General features: G+C 53.3%; 1 protein-coding gene across 4 annotated transcripts in view; it reads right to left on the bottom strand.

The window, feature by feature from the left end:
- Positions 1 to 15721, bottom strand: part of Sfxn5 (sideroflexin 5) — a 113254-nt gene that overhangs the window by 4343 nt on the left and 93190 nt on the right. For all 4 annotated transcript variants that reach the window (XM_005385576.2, XM_013514690.1, XM_005385578.2 and 1 more), the window contains one exon: positions 13422 to 13539. In XM_005385576.2, the coding sequence (XP_005385633.1) occupies positions 13422 to 13539 (118 nt within the window). The remainder of the gene's footprint in view (positions 1 to 13421; positions 13540 to 15721) is intronic.

Raw genomic sequence — 15721 nt, 5'->3', positions numbered from 1 at the left:
CCCTCCCAGAAGGTCTCATCCATTTTAGTTCATCCCCACCATGTCCAGTGCCCACCTTCTAAGTCTCTGGTCCGGTTGTACCTCTCTTCACTATAGAATGGCTCGGTGACCCCTACTGCCCTCAGGGGCCAAATCCAGACTCCCACTCCACCACGACCCCCCTCCTGCCCACCCCTCAGCACCTTTCCCCTTGTACTATAGAGCATGCACCACATGCACAAAATTGGATTCCCTTGGACACACTGGGCTATCCCTCTCTTGTTCCAACCTGGCCTGATCTATCCCCTCTGCCAGAGCTGCCCTCCCACCCCCAACCCCACCTCCACCTCATCTGCCCCCATCTTCAGTGGCTTTCATGGCTCTGCTGTAGACAGCTTTTCTTGTTCAGTTTGGGCATGTCCCCCTCTGGCCCTGCAGCCTCCCGCACTTCTCACACCCAAGTGACACCACATTGTTTTGGGGCTGATATTCACTCACCCCCACCTAACCATATGAGTTCACAAGCTCCCTAGGGCAGTAGATGTGCAGGTCTTATGCACCCCAGTGTCTTCAAGGCCTAGCACAGTGCTGGTATCTCTAAGGATTGAACAAATGGGTGAAAAGAAAAGAGACAGCTGGCACCGGGAGATGGGGTCTCCCTGGAGACCAGATGCTGGTCTTTACCTCCAGGGACTGAACCAGTAGGGATGACTGGGCCCCACGCTAATGGAGCCAGGGAGGAAGGTGCTCCATCAGTCAGGAGGCCCAGCCTGACATCTGCCCTGGGCAGGGTCACAGCAGCACCAGGCCTGTGCAACTTAGCTCAGCTGAACTTGGACCTTGGCATCTGCCATATGCCAAGACATGGCAATTCTGGGAAGTAGGAAGAAGGTGGCACAGATGAGCCTGGCCTCCAGAGAGCTCAGTCAGGACCAGGCTATGCAGGTCAAGGTCCAGACAAGAGAGAGTTTGGTAAGGACTGGAGCTGGTGGCTATAGTGGGGATCCTGGAAACGGGACCCCTTTCTCTGTAGTCCCTGATACATCAATACCAATGCCCTGCTTGGTATGGCCAAACAAACCGGAAGAGCTAGGCTCACGACCTAGGTTTCATCCTCATCCCTTTCCTCAAACCACCCTCTCCCTTCCTACCCCTGCTGGCTCCTCCACCCCGAGTCCCCTCCACTCCATCGGTTCCCCTCATCCCTACACTGCCACTGACACAATGCACAGCGCCCACGCTTAAAAATCTAAATGCTTTTGAAAATGTTTAACCTAGTTAGACAAATTAGCAAAAATTTGTGCAAAACAATTTAGGTATTTAAAATATTCAATGTTTTTAAAAAACTGGAAAACTGTTCTTAGCTTTCAGCTGCAAAAACCAACAAAATATAACATCCCAGCAATCTTACCATGAGGTGTAACATAACCCTTCGGGAAAGCTGTTAAACAGCTACTGAGGCATCCTGGGAAATAGCACTTCATTTATTCAAATGCACATATGTCAGGCTTTTGCACCATATGTCATTCCAAGCTATTTACAGTAATAATTAAATCTTAATCAACGTTTAACCTCTGTAAAATGTTTGAAGAATCCTAATCACCCTTCAGACTGCACTAATGAAGGAGAAATATATAAACATAAAAGGAAAATGATGCATAGATAACACACTGGAAAGAACCAGTAATTGCAAAATTGTATTTCTTTTAAATATAATCAGTAAATGATGTAAAGTAAGCCAAGGAGTATTTTAAGTTAAGACATCTTGGATGTCAGAGGTGTGAGCAGCTAATTTTGTTCTGCTACCCATAACAGATGTAGCATATTTTATTTTAGTGCCATTATTAGCAACTTCCCATGCAGGCTTTCACTGAAGCACTGAGGCCCGCATTAAAATCAGAGAGGCTGCTCAGCACGGAGGTGGAGGACCACGGCCCAGGGCCACGGCCCGTAGTGTCGACTCCTTGGAGCGTGCAGGCCTGGGGTAGACTGAGCCCTCCCCCTCCCAGCACCTGAGGCTCTCTTAGGCCCCCTCTGAGCTGAGGGTAGCAGGTAGGAGGGAAGTATGGGAGATGCAGGCAGTGGGAAGGCTCTGGGGGAAGTAGTGAGGTGCAGTGGAGCTCGGGTTTGGGGACAGAGGTGCCGTGCTAGGGCTTCTTTCCGTCCCAGCCCGTCAGCTCTATGGGCAGCAGAGGTTTATGGCCGCCAACTCCGTGTATGGGGCTGAGTACACAGAGATGCCGAGAGCAGCCCAGGCCCTAGAGAAGCTCCAAGTCCAGGGGAGGAGTCAGTGAGTGAAAGCAGATGGATTCGAGAGAGACAAAGTGCCACGGAAAATGAAGAGGGGCCAGGGTTATCCCTTACTGAATCAGGAAGGAAGACTTCTCAGAGGAGGTGGGCCAGGAAGAAAATGAAGGCTTTTGATAAGAGAGGGTAGAAAAAACTTGCTGGGTGAAGGAAAAAGCTTTAGCGGGCCAGCGTGGGCAATTGGGGTATGAAGCAATGTTGGGTTTCTTAGGAATGTGACAGCAAATGGAGGCCAGGACAGACAGGACCTTGTAGGCTGCACGAAGGTATCTGAAGGCAACAGGGAGCCATGCAAGGGTTTTGAGCAGGGGTGGCCACAATCCAGACTGTTTTAGAAAGGTCTCTTCAACAGTAGAGGTGTGGAAGGTGGACTAGGGGGCCAAGTGATGGGGCAGAGAAGTTTCCTGGGAAGCAGCTGCTAGAGTCAGAGAGGTGCCATGTTCTTCCTTTTATTGCTGTCAGTGGGGACAGGTGGGAGGGTACACTGAGGATGCTTTCTGAGGATGAAATCCATAGGAGTTGATGACCAATCCCATGTGGGGGTGAGAGGGAGGTGTCAAGGATGACTGTGCTTTGGATGACTCCTAATTCTAGCTCAGGAACTGGGGTGGCTGGTAATGCCATTCTCAGAGGAGGGAGGGCTGGGGGGATGGGCTAGGAGATGGGTCAGGGTGGTCATGCTGAGTGTAGGGCACTGGTGGGTTCCCCAGTAGAGGCCTGCGAGGCAGATGGGTCCAGGGCTCTGGGCTCTGGGCAGGAGAGGCAGTCTGGAAGTGTGAGCAGAGCCAGAGCCTCCAGAGCGGAGGAGCTTGCCCAGGAGAGCAGATGGAAGGGTGGGTGCCAAGGCCTCAGGAACAGGCACATTTAAGGGGCGGGCAGGGGGAACGAGGCCATGATTCGGTCTCAGGGGACCAGCGTGAGGTTCGGAAGCAGTAACAGAGCGTTCCCAGACATGGAGCAGCCATGACCACCAGCAAACAGTCTTCTGAGTGTGGTTTCCTGAGGGCTCAGAGGCTTTGGTCTTAGCAAGTGGACTGTGGTGACCTCCTGTGGCCTAGATTTCCCAGGATCCACTCAGTGCAGACCCTGGGCACAGCCTCCCCTTCCATCAGAGGCAACTCATCTGTTAGGTCCTCTCCAGCCAGCCAGGGTTGGATGTTGGCCCAATGGTCTGCCATTGCAAGTGTCATGGGTATTGGAGACGGTGGGAGGTCTGCATGGTTGGGTTCACTAGGGGAAGCTAGGGTGGGGAACCCTCTGCTGCCTGCTTGATCAGATCTGCTATTTCCTCCCCTCTCACCAATAATAAAGAGACCTTCTTGGAAGTCACCTCTCTCTTGTGTGTTGGGGAGCCCAGGCTCTTCCAAGAAATCACATCCAGGGTCCACCTGGCAGTAGACTGTGGAATGGTGGCAGTGAGTGTGGTTTAGAAACTGGGGTTGCCTTCTGCCACCTTTGCCAGGTTCAGGAACAAAGAGCGAGCGCTATTATCTTTGGGTCCCCTGCTGCTGGAAAGGACAGGAAGCAAAAGTTGGTTTTATGGGCCATGCTGGCAGCAAAAGAAACAAAATGGTGGCCATTGGGGCTCACAGTAGGAGCTGCACAGGGACATGCCAAGGCTCAGTGAAAAGAGTGGGTACAGCAAGGGGGCTAGCACCAACCTCCTGAAGGCCAGAGCCTCAGAGTGCTGGGCTAAGGCAGTACCTTGGTTTTGACCATGGACTAGTGCTGAGGAGCCTTCTCTGGGGAGAAAGTGAAGAGGAAGAAAATGGGCAAGAAGCAGCCACAGAAGATGGGGTGCCCTAGGCCCGGGCTGGAGCAGGCAGGAAGCTGCGCCTCTTTCTGGGCTCCTTCCAGGCACCAGAGAGTGAATGCAGGGGATCTGGAAGTAAGGGGTCTCTGGGATAGGGAGCCAGAGCCCCAGAGGCGGGAGGCTGCAGGGACCATTGAGGAAGCTGAGATATTAATCAGCACTGAATGACCCGGGGGTGGGGGGCGGTGCCAGGCCTGCTATGAAATAAGCAATGTCCCCTTGCTAAACCTGCCATGCTCGGATAGGACTTGCACCCTGGCTCCGACAGTCGTGCTGGGGTACACCCTACTAGCCTTCCTGTATCAGAGCCCCAACTCCATCCTGCAGACCCAATTCAAAGCCTGCTGTCCCTCCCAGGAGATGCCCCCACAAGCAGAGCACCCCAAGGTCCTGCTGTCCCGTTCTAGAGAGGACAGCCCCGCAGCCTTCTTCTGTGGCTTGGGAAGGGTTAACCTTGAGCTATTTACCTGTCTCTGGGCTGGCTCATTATGGGTGGGGGGCCAGAGTCAGGAATGCATTCAGGGCACCTCTGCCTTACAGCCTGGGAGCACACACACACCTGCAGCCAGGGCCAGTGGATAGTTTACATATTTGAACCTGGAGCTAAGGTATAGAGACATAAACAGGAAACTGGATCCCCCAGCCTGTGCCCCACTCTCAGGGGTTTTTACCCACTACAAAGCCCTCCCTCCTCCTGGCCTTTCTGCTGCTGGCTTTTCGGCCTCCTTTTCAAAGACAAAGGGCTGGGGGTGGGGCATTCAGCCTGACCCTGTGACACAGCTCAAAGCCACTTCCTGTGCCTAGCCAGGGGTCTGAGCTTCTGAGGGTCCACAGGTGGTGGCAACAATGACAGGGAGACACTTTGCTGATCCTGTGTGACTGAGGCCTCTGCCAGGCCTGGGACTGACTTGCTCACCAAGCAGCCATGTCCACACTTTCACCAGGACTGGGCAGTCCCAGGTCCTGCTCAGATATGCACACATGGACAGACCCTATCCTGAGTGCCCTGGAAGACAAGGGAGTTAGGGGGGCAGCTGAGGCCTGAGCCTGGGTCCCAGGTACAGGCCTCTGATACTGGTTCTGGGCTCCCAGGCCTTCTGAATGAAGCTGATTCCTTGGCTGGACACTCAAGGCCTTCTGGGACTTTATCTAAGTTCCTTTCCCACCAGCCACTTTCCATTTCTCACATATGTGAGGCCAGAGGCCAGGGTATATCCTGTACCTCTAAAGCTGCCTCTTCCTGAAAGCCGCCCCTGACCTCCCCACACCAAATCCACTCTCGCTGCCTCTGGAGCCCCCAGCACTCGTTTTCATCCACATCACATCCCTAAATGAAGACCAGGTGTGCACCCAAGTGTCCCACAGCCCATCCCACTGTGAGCCACCTGGGACAGCTCAGTGTCCCTTGCCTTACTCAGATGGTCTTTGATAAGAGCTGAACCAAACTGGACAGAAGTGCCTCAGTGCAGGGGCTCCTCTTACTGTTTGCGTTCCCCCATGCTTTGCCCACCTGGCAAAGGTTCTGAGCACCCTCTTCATTTTGGAGCACTGCACTCTGCCTGGGTGCCCTCTGGTGGACCAATCTCAAAATCATTCTCTGCCCCACATCTAAGACTCAAGGCCTCAGCTCCCCCACGGTATGGTGGGAAAATTTTCTACCTCCTCCTGCTAGGATGAGGATAAAGTCTAGGAATGGACGGGAGAGCCTTTCGAAGGTCTAGAATCCCCATGTGATTCTCTGTAAAGAAGGCAGGGCCTGGAGTCATGCCAGTGCCCAGCACCTGTCCTGCTGAATATGCTCCCATGGCTGAGCTCTTGCTATGGCCAGCCATGTTTAAAACAGTCTGCACAGATCCATGCTTTTATCTTTTCAACAGAAGCTTCCCACAACCAAGCTTCTTCTCGGCCCTGAACTCAGTGAGCTGGTCTAGAATGTCCTGGGAGAGGGAGAACTGCAGAGACAGGCTGGGAGATAGCCCGGCTGAGGCCTGTCATTGGGAGTATGTGCACGCTCATGTATGCAAGTATGCATGTGTGCCTGTGTGTGTGTGTGCCTGTGTGCATGCGAGGGCTGGGGCTGGGGGTGTGGGGAACAGGCAACATGACAGGTGGCGTTGGCGTTCCTGGGCTCTGAGTGGCTTTGCCATCCCCATTCGTCCCTCCTGGGGGGTCCTGTGGGCAAACTCCAAGAAAGCAGCGGGCGGGGAGGCGGCAGATTTCTGAAGGCAAAAATAGCCTGCTTTGGAGTTCAGTAGGGACTGATTAAAGCAGTAAATGAGAAAAACCCCAAACAAACATCTCCAAGCAAAGTAGGAGATGGATTTGAGACTGGACGGGAGGAGGTCCTTGCTACGGGGACAGTGAAAGCCACTGTGGACTCAGGAGGGACATAATGCTCTTCAGACATTATCTCTGGCTTTGTACCAGACCTGAAAACAGGCGCCAACAAAGTCAATGTGAACCCACATGAGCCATGTCCTGTTAGGCGTGTAGCGAGTCCAAGTTGTTGGCCTTAGGAAACCCTGTGTGTCAGGGTGGGAGAGAGGGCTGTTGTCCTGAGGCATGAGATGCGACTGCACATCTGAGATGGGACAGATCCTGGAGGTCACAACAAGGAGGAGTGCCCAGGAGAAGCCATTTCTAGAGCAGCTTGAAAGAGGATCTGAGGTGATTTCCAACTTTACCCTGTCTTGGTGAGAAGTTCAAATACTTCCTCAGAGAAAGGGAGACCAGCTGGAGAGACCCTGGCTTCTGGTGGGTCACAGCCACCTAGCCAAACTGGTTCATCAAACCACCATTTTCCTCGGGGCTGGTGTGGTGAGGGGTGGAGGTTCTGGTACCCACCGGGGGTAAACGCATTCTCCTTCAGTGCATGCAGGGTGCACCTCTCTGTTTCTCAGTCCTGGAAACTGTAAGGGGGGCAGGCAGGCATACCCATGTTCCTCACCTACACATAGGTGTGGCTTCTAAGTGCCATCTTTTGCAGCCAGGGGGAGACATGTCTCCTGAATGATACTGAGGACATGGGAAGGAAGGGCGTCACCCTCCCTCACAGCACACTTCCAAGTCCTAGGACCTTCTAAAGCTGAGGGGAGGAGGGGTTAGGCTGAGAAGGAAGGAGTCTAGGCTTGGCAGCGCTAAGGTGGAGGCTTAGAGCAGGAAGCCCTGAGGGATCTTAGGTCTTTTCTTCCAGTCAAGGTGTTCAGCGGAGCTAGTGGAGGCGGGGAGGAGTCTTCTGCTAAGGTGTCAGGGAAGGTCAAAGGCCAGGGGCCAACAAAGGAGGAGACAACTGACAGCGATAGCGCAAACAGGCCAAACAGGAAACAATCCTCCTGGCTAGTGAACCTGACTCCTTGTCCCCTAGAGGCCCCTGCAGTCAGGACAGGAAAGAAACACACTCAGAGCCTCTGTCTGCAGCTCCAATGCAGAGGCACACAAGCCAATCTCCCCTCTCCCTCACCCTTGTCCAGGTCTCTACAGCAGCTGGTAGTGGGCCCAGGGGACCACGAGGCATGCTTCAAGGATGGCTAAGGCCCTGCCAATTTGCCACTTGGCACTTGTTCGCAAGCCAGGCCTGCCCCCAGAGAGTGGCTCAGAGGGCACATCCACAGGACGGCCAGGCAGGCTTCGGATTTCAGCTTCCAGAGTGGCACCTCTCTCCTGACTCTAGCACCTGGACTACACCTGGTATTTCCACTTCCAGAACCCTACCCATCAGGGCCAGGAAGAAACTTAGTTCCAACTCACAGGTGGGTAGACTGAGGCCTCTGAGGTTAAGACCCAAGCCATGCCGAGGGCTGCGGCCAAGCGATATCAGCCAGACAGATCGAGGGCAGGCCTGGGGGACACAGCGCAGCCCCTGCCCCAACACCACCTAGGGGCTGGGCCTTGCCCCTGGGTGCCCCCACTCCCCAAGCTCACTCCTCCCCAGAGAAGCCCCACCTTCTGTGGACACATTTCAACCTCACCAAATCAGCTAATTATTGACAGTTGGTGAAGAGGAGATTTCACTTTTTCCTCCTGTTAAACTGCTCCTAATTAGTTCCCTGTCACCACGCTGGCTCGCCCGCCGCCGCCCGTTCACAGTGCCTCATTAACCTTTTGCTCCTCTCCTGCCGCCTGCCAACAAGATGAAGACAAAAACAGATTGTGGAACAATGGCTCCGGCTTGTATGTGCAGCCCTGTTCCCCAGCCCCTCCGCTCTCGGGGGAACAGTGGTGAGGGGGACTGGGGATGGGGGGACAGACCCGAGAGGAATCAAGGAAGGGAGAAGAGGCACAAAGAAGAACAGAGGTAGAAACAGGCAGGGAGGAGGGAAGGAGGCTTGGCCGAGGTACTGGGTCTTGCTCCCAGGAGACACGAGGTTCATTAAACAGGACGGGAAGCGCTTCCAGGTAGGGAGCACCGCTGTCAGAGTTGGCGGGACATTTGCCGTCACCCTATTCAGCCTCTTGTGGGAGCCAAGCCCACGGACCCACAGACTGGACTCTGGAGCTGCTTGAGGGAACTGAGGCACCAGTGTATGTGGGTGGGTATGGGCAGGAGGGGCAGAGGCAGCCACAGAGGCCTGGAATTTGGAGCTCCAATCTCCAGAGGACAGGACCAGAAAGGCCATCACAAATCAGGTCCCATCATGACACAGGGAGCCTTCTACTACCTACCTGACCTAAAGTGGACCCTGGGGCAGGCACGAGCGTGAGCACAGTCTTCCCCACCACGTGACAGTGCTTGAGTTTCTGTTTCCACCACTGCAATGGAGGCTCTGAGACCAGACGTCATCATGTAGCCTCACCAGTTACAAGAAGAAGGGAAAGGACGCCCAGTCTGTGTGGGGGATTACAGGGCAGGGAACGGATTCTGGGTGTGAATGGGCCTGATCATGCCTAGCGACCGCCTGGCCAAGTGTGCCTGGGTTACAGGGCCCATTGGTCAGATTACAGGGTCCATCTGTGTAGACTTCATGTTCTCTGCTCAGGCAATGGGACTGGGCCCAGCAGGAAGGCCAGGCCCTGTCCCCCCGTCCTCACACAGGTCATGAGGAGGTGCCCAGGTTCATCTGTTGGGCTGCTAGACTCTGCTATACTTTCCTCAGCTCTCAGAAAACCAAGATGAATGCCCCAGTAAGTCCCTGTGAAAATGGACACCGATTCCTTGTGAAGGATAGGAGGCTTAGGGGAGGACACTGGAATGCTCCCATTGCTAAGTAAGCATGATAAGTAATGTGTGAGGGATCTGGGCCATACACTGAGGCCTCTTTTTACAGTGAGGTATGAGGAGGCTGAGGAGGATTGTAGAATCTTTCTGCCTGGATGAGCAGCTCCACTAAACCATCTAAACTAAACCAGCTCCACCATTACCAACATGTACCTCAGATAAGGTATTCAAACTTAAAGAGCCTCAGTTTCCTCATTTGTAAAAAAAGGATATTGGCGCCATGTACTGGACGCTCCAGTTCCCTGCCATAGCGAGCGAAATGGGCCCCTCTACCCACTGGGCCAAAGGACCCCTGGAGGCCAGGGCTTCCCACCTTGGGCTGCGGGCAGTCTCTCCTGGTCACTGTTCTTTTGCCAACCCCCATCCCCCATTTCCCAGCACACCAATAAGTGAACATTTTTTTGCTGATCTCCCATGCTTACCTATCCCTGAGCTCACTTCTCTGAGCAAAGACAGAAAGCAGACTACCATCCTGTCTCCTAGACTGCTCTGTCTAGCTACATCATCCAGTCATCAAGTTTTCTCGGCCCCACGAATCCCCTCTGTGGTAGCTCACTCTGGAACTCCTGTGTCCTCGGTTTCCAGGAATGTCCTTCACCTGGGATCCTCCCCCTGGATCTGGTCACTCCTTTTCTTTCCTTGCTTTTTCTTTTTTAAGAGTAGGGAAATATACTGGGGGAAAGGAATGGGGAATAGGAACAGGGAATAGGAATGGCGAATAAGAGCTCCTGAGAGACAGAAGGGGTCCTGAATGGGTTGCCCTCCTTTTCTTTCTTGGTGGCGTTTCTTCTTCCCACAGTGACCTCACCCTCCCCTCCCCCTGGGCACTGAAGGTTCCTTTATTTCCAGCCAAATCTCTCCCCAAAGCAGTAGTGGCACACATCCCGTTGTCTAGTTAACATACTTTGATATTCAATAATACTTTGGACTTGAAGGGCATTAGGAGGACATAATACAGTGAGGCCTGCAGAGTTCCCAGCATGCTGCCTGGTTTAGTAGATGCTTAGTAAAGGTAGATATGATGATGATTATGATTTGCAGTTTGACCCTCAGTGTCATCTTAATAGGCAGGAACACTGATTTGAAAAGAACAGACAAAAGCTCCCTCCCAGGAACCGAAAAGGGGATTGAAGATCTTCCCTCGTCCTCTAGAAAACCACACCGATCACGGCAGGCCAGCCATTCTAGGAACCAGTTCTTAAACTTGATCTCCAAGTCCCCTAATTAATTAATTAGTGTTGCAGTGATTACTTCTGCTGACAGCCTTGGTGACTTTTGGCAAGGTTGGGTCAGCCCAAGCAAGTCCAGACTTATTAAGGCAAATCCCACTGGCTTCTAGGATGTGAGACATGATCCCTGTATGGCAAGAAGAAGCATCTTGTTAGAATTAATTGGGAGGATGAATGGGGGAACATGAGGTTGTCTCAGCCACTGGCTGATGGCCTTAGTACTATGGGTCACAGACAGGCCTCAAAATACTCCATAATGCCCAGGGTAGCCTGCATCCTTCTGAGATTGACATGACTGAGCAGGTAGCCCTGAAAATCACGCTCCTACCCTCCCTTCCCAGGGAGCAAAGACCTATTAGGCAATGACTATATTCTTCCCCATCTAGAGAAAGTGGTTTGGGTTGTGGTAAGAGGATGTTGGTGAGATACCCAGAAAAACTATCTTCTATGCTTATTTAGACAGGGATGGGCATCAGAGAAGTTGGGCTTTGACAGGGAGCCTCTTTGAGGCAGAGTAGCTGCCGCCGGACCACCTCTCTGCACTGGGAACGGGGATCATGCCTCCACAGTTTCCTCACTTTGGCACCTGGCTTCGCTGACCTGGGGCTGGCCCCATGGCTGCTTTGGGCCTTCATTTCCCAGCAGAGCCAAGAGACCTGGAAATCCCTGCAGCTGGGATAGGCTCTGATTCAGTGTCCTGGGTTTTTCTGCCCTGGGTTCCTCTCCTTACAAGTTCCTGAAGCTCTAAACTTCAGGAACTGTGCTACAAGTATGTGGGGCGCTCGGAACCTCACCTAGAACCTTGGACTCAGACTGATTGCACAGAGACAAACAAGGACTCAGGGAGTGTCAGGCCCAGCCCCTCAGGGATACAGATCCCAGATATCGCTGAGAATATTCTTCCTGTCTTCAAAACTTCTAGGTAACCTGGCATCCAGGCTGAGCATGCTGGATGGGAACCAGCTCCCTCAACCTCAAGGGGCTCAGAGGGTCCACCTGCCCTTGGTCACACTCACCTGGCTCTGTCTGTACCCATACTGGTTTTATCCTGGATAGGGGGTGGGAAGGGTGTCCCTGTCCTCACAGCAAAGCTGAGCCCTGCAGTATGAGGTAGGTGCTGGTTGGTATCACACACCAGGTTCCTACCCTGGCTCGCCTTGGATGGGATCCTCCAGGACCTGGGCCTGGAGGCTGAGTCTCCACCTCCTACTCAAGGCCCTAGGTCCAGTCCTCACCATCCTGCCCCTATTGTCGCCTTCCCTGACTTCCCTTCAGGCACTCTGGCCCCTCCTACCACTTCTTGTGGCCCTTTTCTGAAGCACAGTCAATCCTGAAATCGCAAACGCAGAGTGTCCCTGTCTGACACAAGCTCCCCACTCCCCACCCCTGTGCTTCTCATGGGCCCAGCTACACCACACACCACAATCATTCTTTGCCCCCTTTGCCTGGCTTCCTGCTCATCGCTCAGCCCCGCTTCACCTGCCCCTCACTTTTGCCCTGTCTGCTAAAGTGGGTAGGGGGCTCATGCTCTGCCGAGGCTGACCCCTTGTCTGTGCGCTGGTTCCCTCCCTTCTTCCTCACCACGTTCTCAGTTTCCCTCCTGGGACTTCCCTTTTCAATTTACACAAGTTCCAGTCCCTCCTATTTAAGCAATGACTAAAAGGAAAAATTAAATAAATACAAGCTCTCTGGATCACGCATCCATTCTAGCTGTGGTTCTGTTTCTTTTTCCTCCATACCAAGCCTCACCTCTCACTGGGGCGCCACCCCTTGGGTACAGGGTTTGCCTCTATTGCCTGAAGGATAATTGGTGCTCCTCAACCTCAAGGGGCTCAGAGGGTCCACCTGTCCTTGGTCATACTCACCTGGCTCTGTCTGTACCCATAGTGGTTTTATCCTGGTGGTCTCTACTTCTGTCCCTGAGCCCAGCCCTCTCTGTTGAATTCCAGACCCACAGCCAACTCCCCACAGAGCATCTCCATTTGCATCTTGCATAGGCTCCTCACACCCATGGGTCCATCCAACTCAACATGCTGTCCTCCTTCAACCCTGCCTCTCCTTGTGTCTCCATCTTGTTAAGTAGTACCTATATTTGCCTTCTGCTTTCAAAACCAGAAAGCCAGACGTGCATCCTGCCAGCTCCCTTCCCTCCCACCACAGGCAGTTCTTCAAGAAATCCTGATGAAGCGGCCACCCAACTCTCGCCCAAAGGGCCCACTTCTCTTGATGCCCACTGCCAACAGCCCGGTCCAAGCCGCCATCATCTCTCGCTGGACGCCCGCCACAGCCTCCTGATGGTTCCTTCTCCTCCAGAGCTCCAACCCAGCCTCACGACACAGCTCTGGGGACTGTTCAAAATCAGGAATCTGCGGTCCTGCTTTGGACAGCCCTCAAAATAACATTTACCTTCTCTGCTTTGGCTTCCGAGTTCCCTACACCACCTAGCCCCAGTTCTCCTTACCTGGCCAGTCGCTTCTCACGCCACTCTCTGCTCTTGGGACATGCAATGCGCCGCTTCCCCTCAGCACCTCCACACCACCTGATCGATCTCTAGCTCATGTATGCTTCACCCCTTCTCACCTGGCCAGCTCCAGCCCAGGCTCCAGGCCCCAGCGAACTGCCACTTCCGCGGGGCTGTCCCCTCCCATGTCCAGCTCAGTTTCTCCCATTCTAACCCTCCCCTAACTTCATTTGCTAGTCCTTGTTTCATCCTTGTGTTCACTGCTGGACCTTCAACTCTGAGAGGCCACCGCCTGGCCAGTCTCACAACTGTAATCCTAGTGCCCACCACAGTACTAAGGAGTCAGCACTGGGTAAGTCTTTGGTAATAAATGACCCAACTGCACCCCTCCCTTCCCTGCCCTTGACCCCCACTGACCTCTGACATCTGTGGGAAGAGGCTAATAGCCAGCGGCAGGGCCAAGCCGAAGGCTGCCAGGCACACGAGGCTTTGCACGGGCAGGAGCAGCCGGGGGCGCGCCTGTAGGAGAGCCGTCCTGTGGGGCAGAGGGAAGGAGGAGCCCGTGAGGCTTGAACACTTGAAGATGGTGTGGGCTGGCTACTGGCCACCCTGCTGGGTCCTACTCAGTCTCAGGGCGGGGGCAACCTGGTTCTGTGGCCAGTGCCAGCCCCTAGCTAAACAGATGTAGCGGAATTCTGCCTTTGGGGCCAACTCCAATCGCCTCTCCTCTTCCCAGGCCCAGTCATGAAGGACAATGCTGATCGAATCTTCAATTACTCAAACCATAAATGAGCACTTATGGGGTTGCCAGTAGCCACCCACCGTGTCCAGCCTTGTATCAGGAAGGTCACATGTATGGGAGACAATAGAAGGGGCTGTTTGTCCCTGCTGCTGGGGAGACATGGAGGAGACAATTAAAAAGCAATCAGACCATACCATCCAGCAGAGAAGACAAAGCACACACATACATGCTCACACACATGCACGTACATAGCCCAGAGGGGGTGGTCCCATCCTATGTGTGGGAGCAGAAGACATCCTACTGGCCACCTCATCAACTTCAATCCAAGAGCCAGAGAGAGCAGCAGGGGCTTGCCCAGGGTCAAGGCCAAATCTGCTGCTGCCGCCTGGACTCATGATTCCCTGTGAATGCTGTTACCCCAAGCTGCTCCTGGCCCCCACATTCAGGACCTTTTGCCTCATCCCCTACATGGCACAGCTGGCCCCACTCCCTGTGGCAGGCTTTGGAGGTGAGTTCCCTGGGTGGGAGAGGAGCATGAAAGCGCTCCCTCCAAGGCCCTGGGTGTTGCAGCTCCAAGACTAAATGAGCTCCCCAGACAGTGGGGACCATACCAGTTGGCAAGTGCACCTTTACCACGCTCACCAGAGCTTTCCATGGCGCATGAGCCAGCAGGGCCCATAGTGAAGACCACAGCATTCCACTTGGTGGGAGCAGTGGAGGCACGAGGGACCCAGCATGCTGCAAAACCGGACTATTTGCTAGGGGTTGTTAAGTGAGCACTAAATCTGACCTCTGCATCAGCCTCCATGTGACAAGCTCCTGGTGTGAAGGGGACACAATAGGGACTCTTGCCCCCACCCACTGGAGCATCCCTGGTGTGAACATAGGTTGGAGGCCTCTGATATGGTTTGGATCTTAAATCCAAACTCACAGACCCATGTGTTAAAAGAGTTAGTCACCAGTATGGTGCTACTAGGACGTGGTGGAAACCTTAGGAAGTGGGGCCTAAAGCCAGGTGTGGTAGAGCACACTTGTAATCCCAGTTAATCAGGGGGCTACGGCAGTCAGTGGTAGAGTGCTTGTCTACTACATACAGAGCCCAGTGAAAGGTCTTCAGGTCACTGGGAACATGCCCTTGAAGGGAACAGACACCAGTCTCCCTCTCTCTCTCCCTTTTTCTCTCTCTCCCTCTTTCTCTCTCTTCTTCTCTCTCTCTCTCTCTCTCTCTCTCTCTCTCTCTCTCTCTCCCCACTTCCCCTTTCTGTTTACTAGCTGGCAATAAGAGGATCAGGTTTGCTATTTCAGCTACTTCTGCCATGATATGTTTCCTCCACAGACCACAGAAGTAGGGTGAATCAATCATGGACTGAAACATCTGAATCCATGAGTCATTATAAACCTTTTCTCTTTATAATTATCTGAGGTATTTGTTACAGTCATGGAAAGCTGACTAACATAGCCCCCTTGGGCCAGGTCCACACTATGAGGGCAAGCAACCCTCATCTCCTTTCCTAGGACAAGAATCCCTAAAACACCTGGCCCTGAGCCAACAACAAAATTAGGAGCTGAGTTCTCAGACTTTTGTGTGTACTGGAATGGTTTAGGCAGCTGGTTAAAAATGTAGACTCCCAAGGCTCCTTGCACCCCAAGAGTCTGATTCCTTTGGTAGTGGACCTACGAATTTGCATTTGAAACAACTCTTCTGAGTCTAAAGTAGGTGATTCCAGGATCGCGCTTCCAAGAAACCCTGTCCCAGGATGCCTCTGCTCAGATAGCAATAAAAATTCAATTACTTAATAATTTTACGCAAGATAAAGGATCAGTCCCTGCTTGGGCTTCAGTAAGTGTTCTGTAATTGTGTCACTATTGCTGTAGTTATTGCCTGTGTCACATGCAGAAGGAGTAAGAGCATGGTGGCTGAGCTGTCCTCTCCTCTTTCACATGGGTACAGACTCAGATTTGTCCAGATGTCAAA

This window comes from Chinchilla lanigera, unplaced genomic scaffold (assembly GCF_000276665.1).
Source record: "Chinchilla lanigera isolate Chin_1 unplaced genomic scaffold, ChiLan1.0 scaffold00023, whole genome shotgun sequence".
Classification (NCBI taxonomy): domain Eukaryota; kingdom Metazoa; phylum Chordata; class Mammalia; order Rodentia; family Chinchillidae; genus Chinchilla; species Chinchilla lanigera.
Note: the sequence above shows the minus strand (reverse complement) of the source record. Positions and strands in the feature narration are given on the sequence as shown.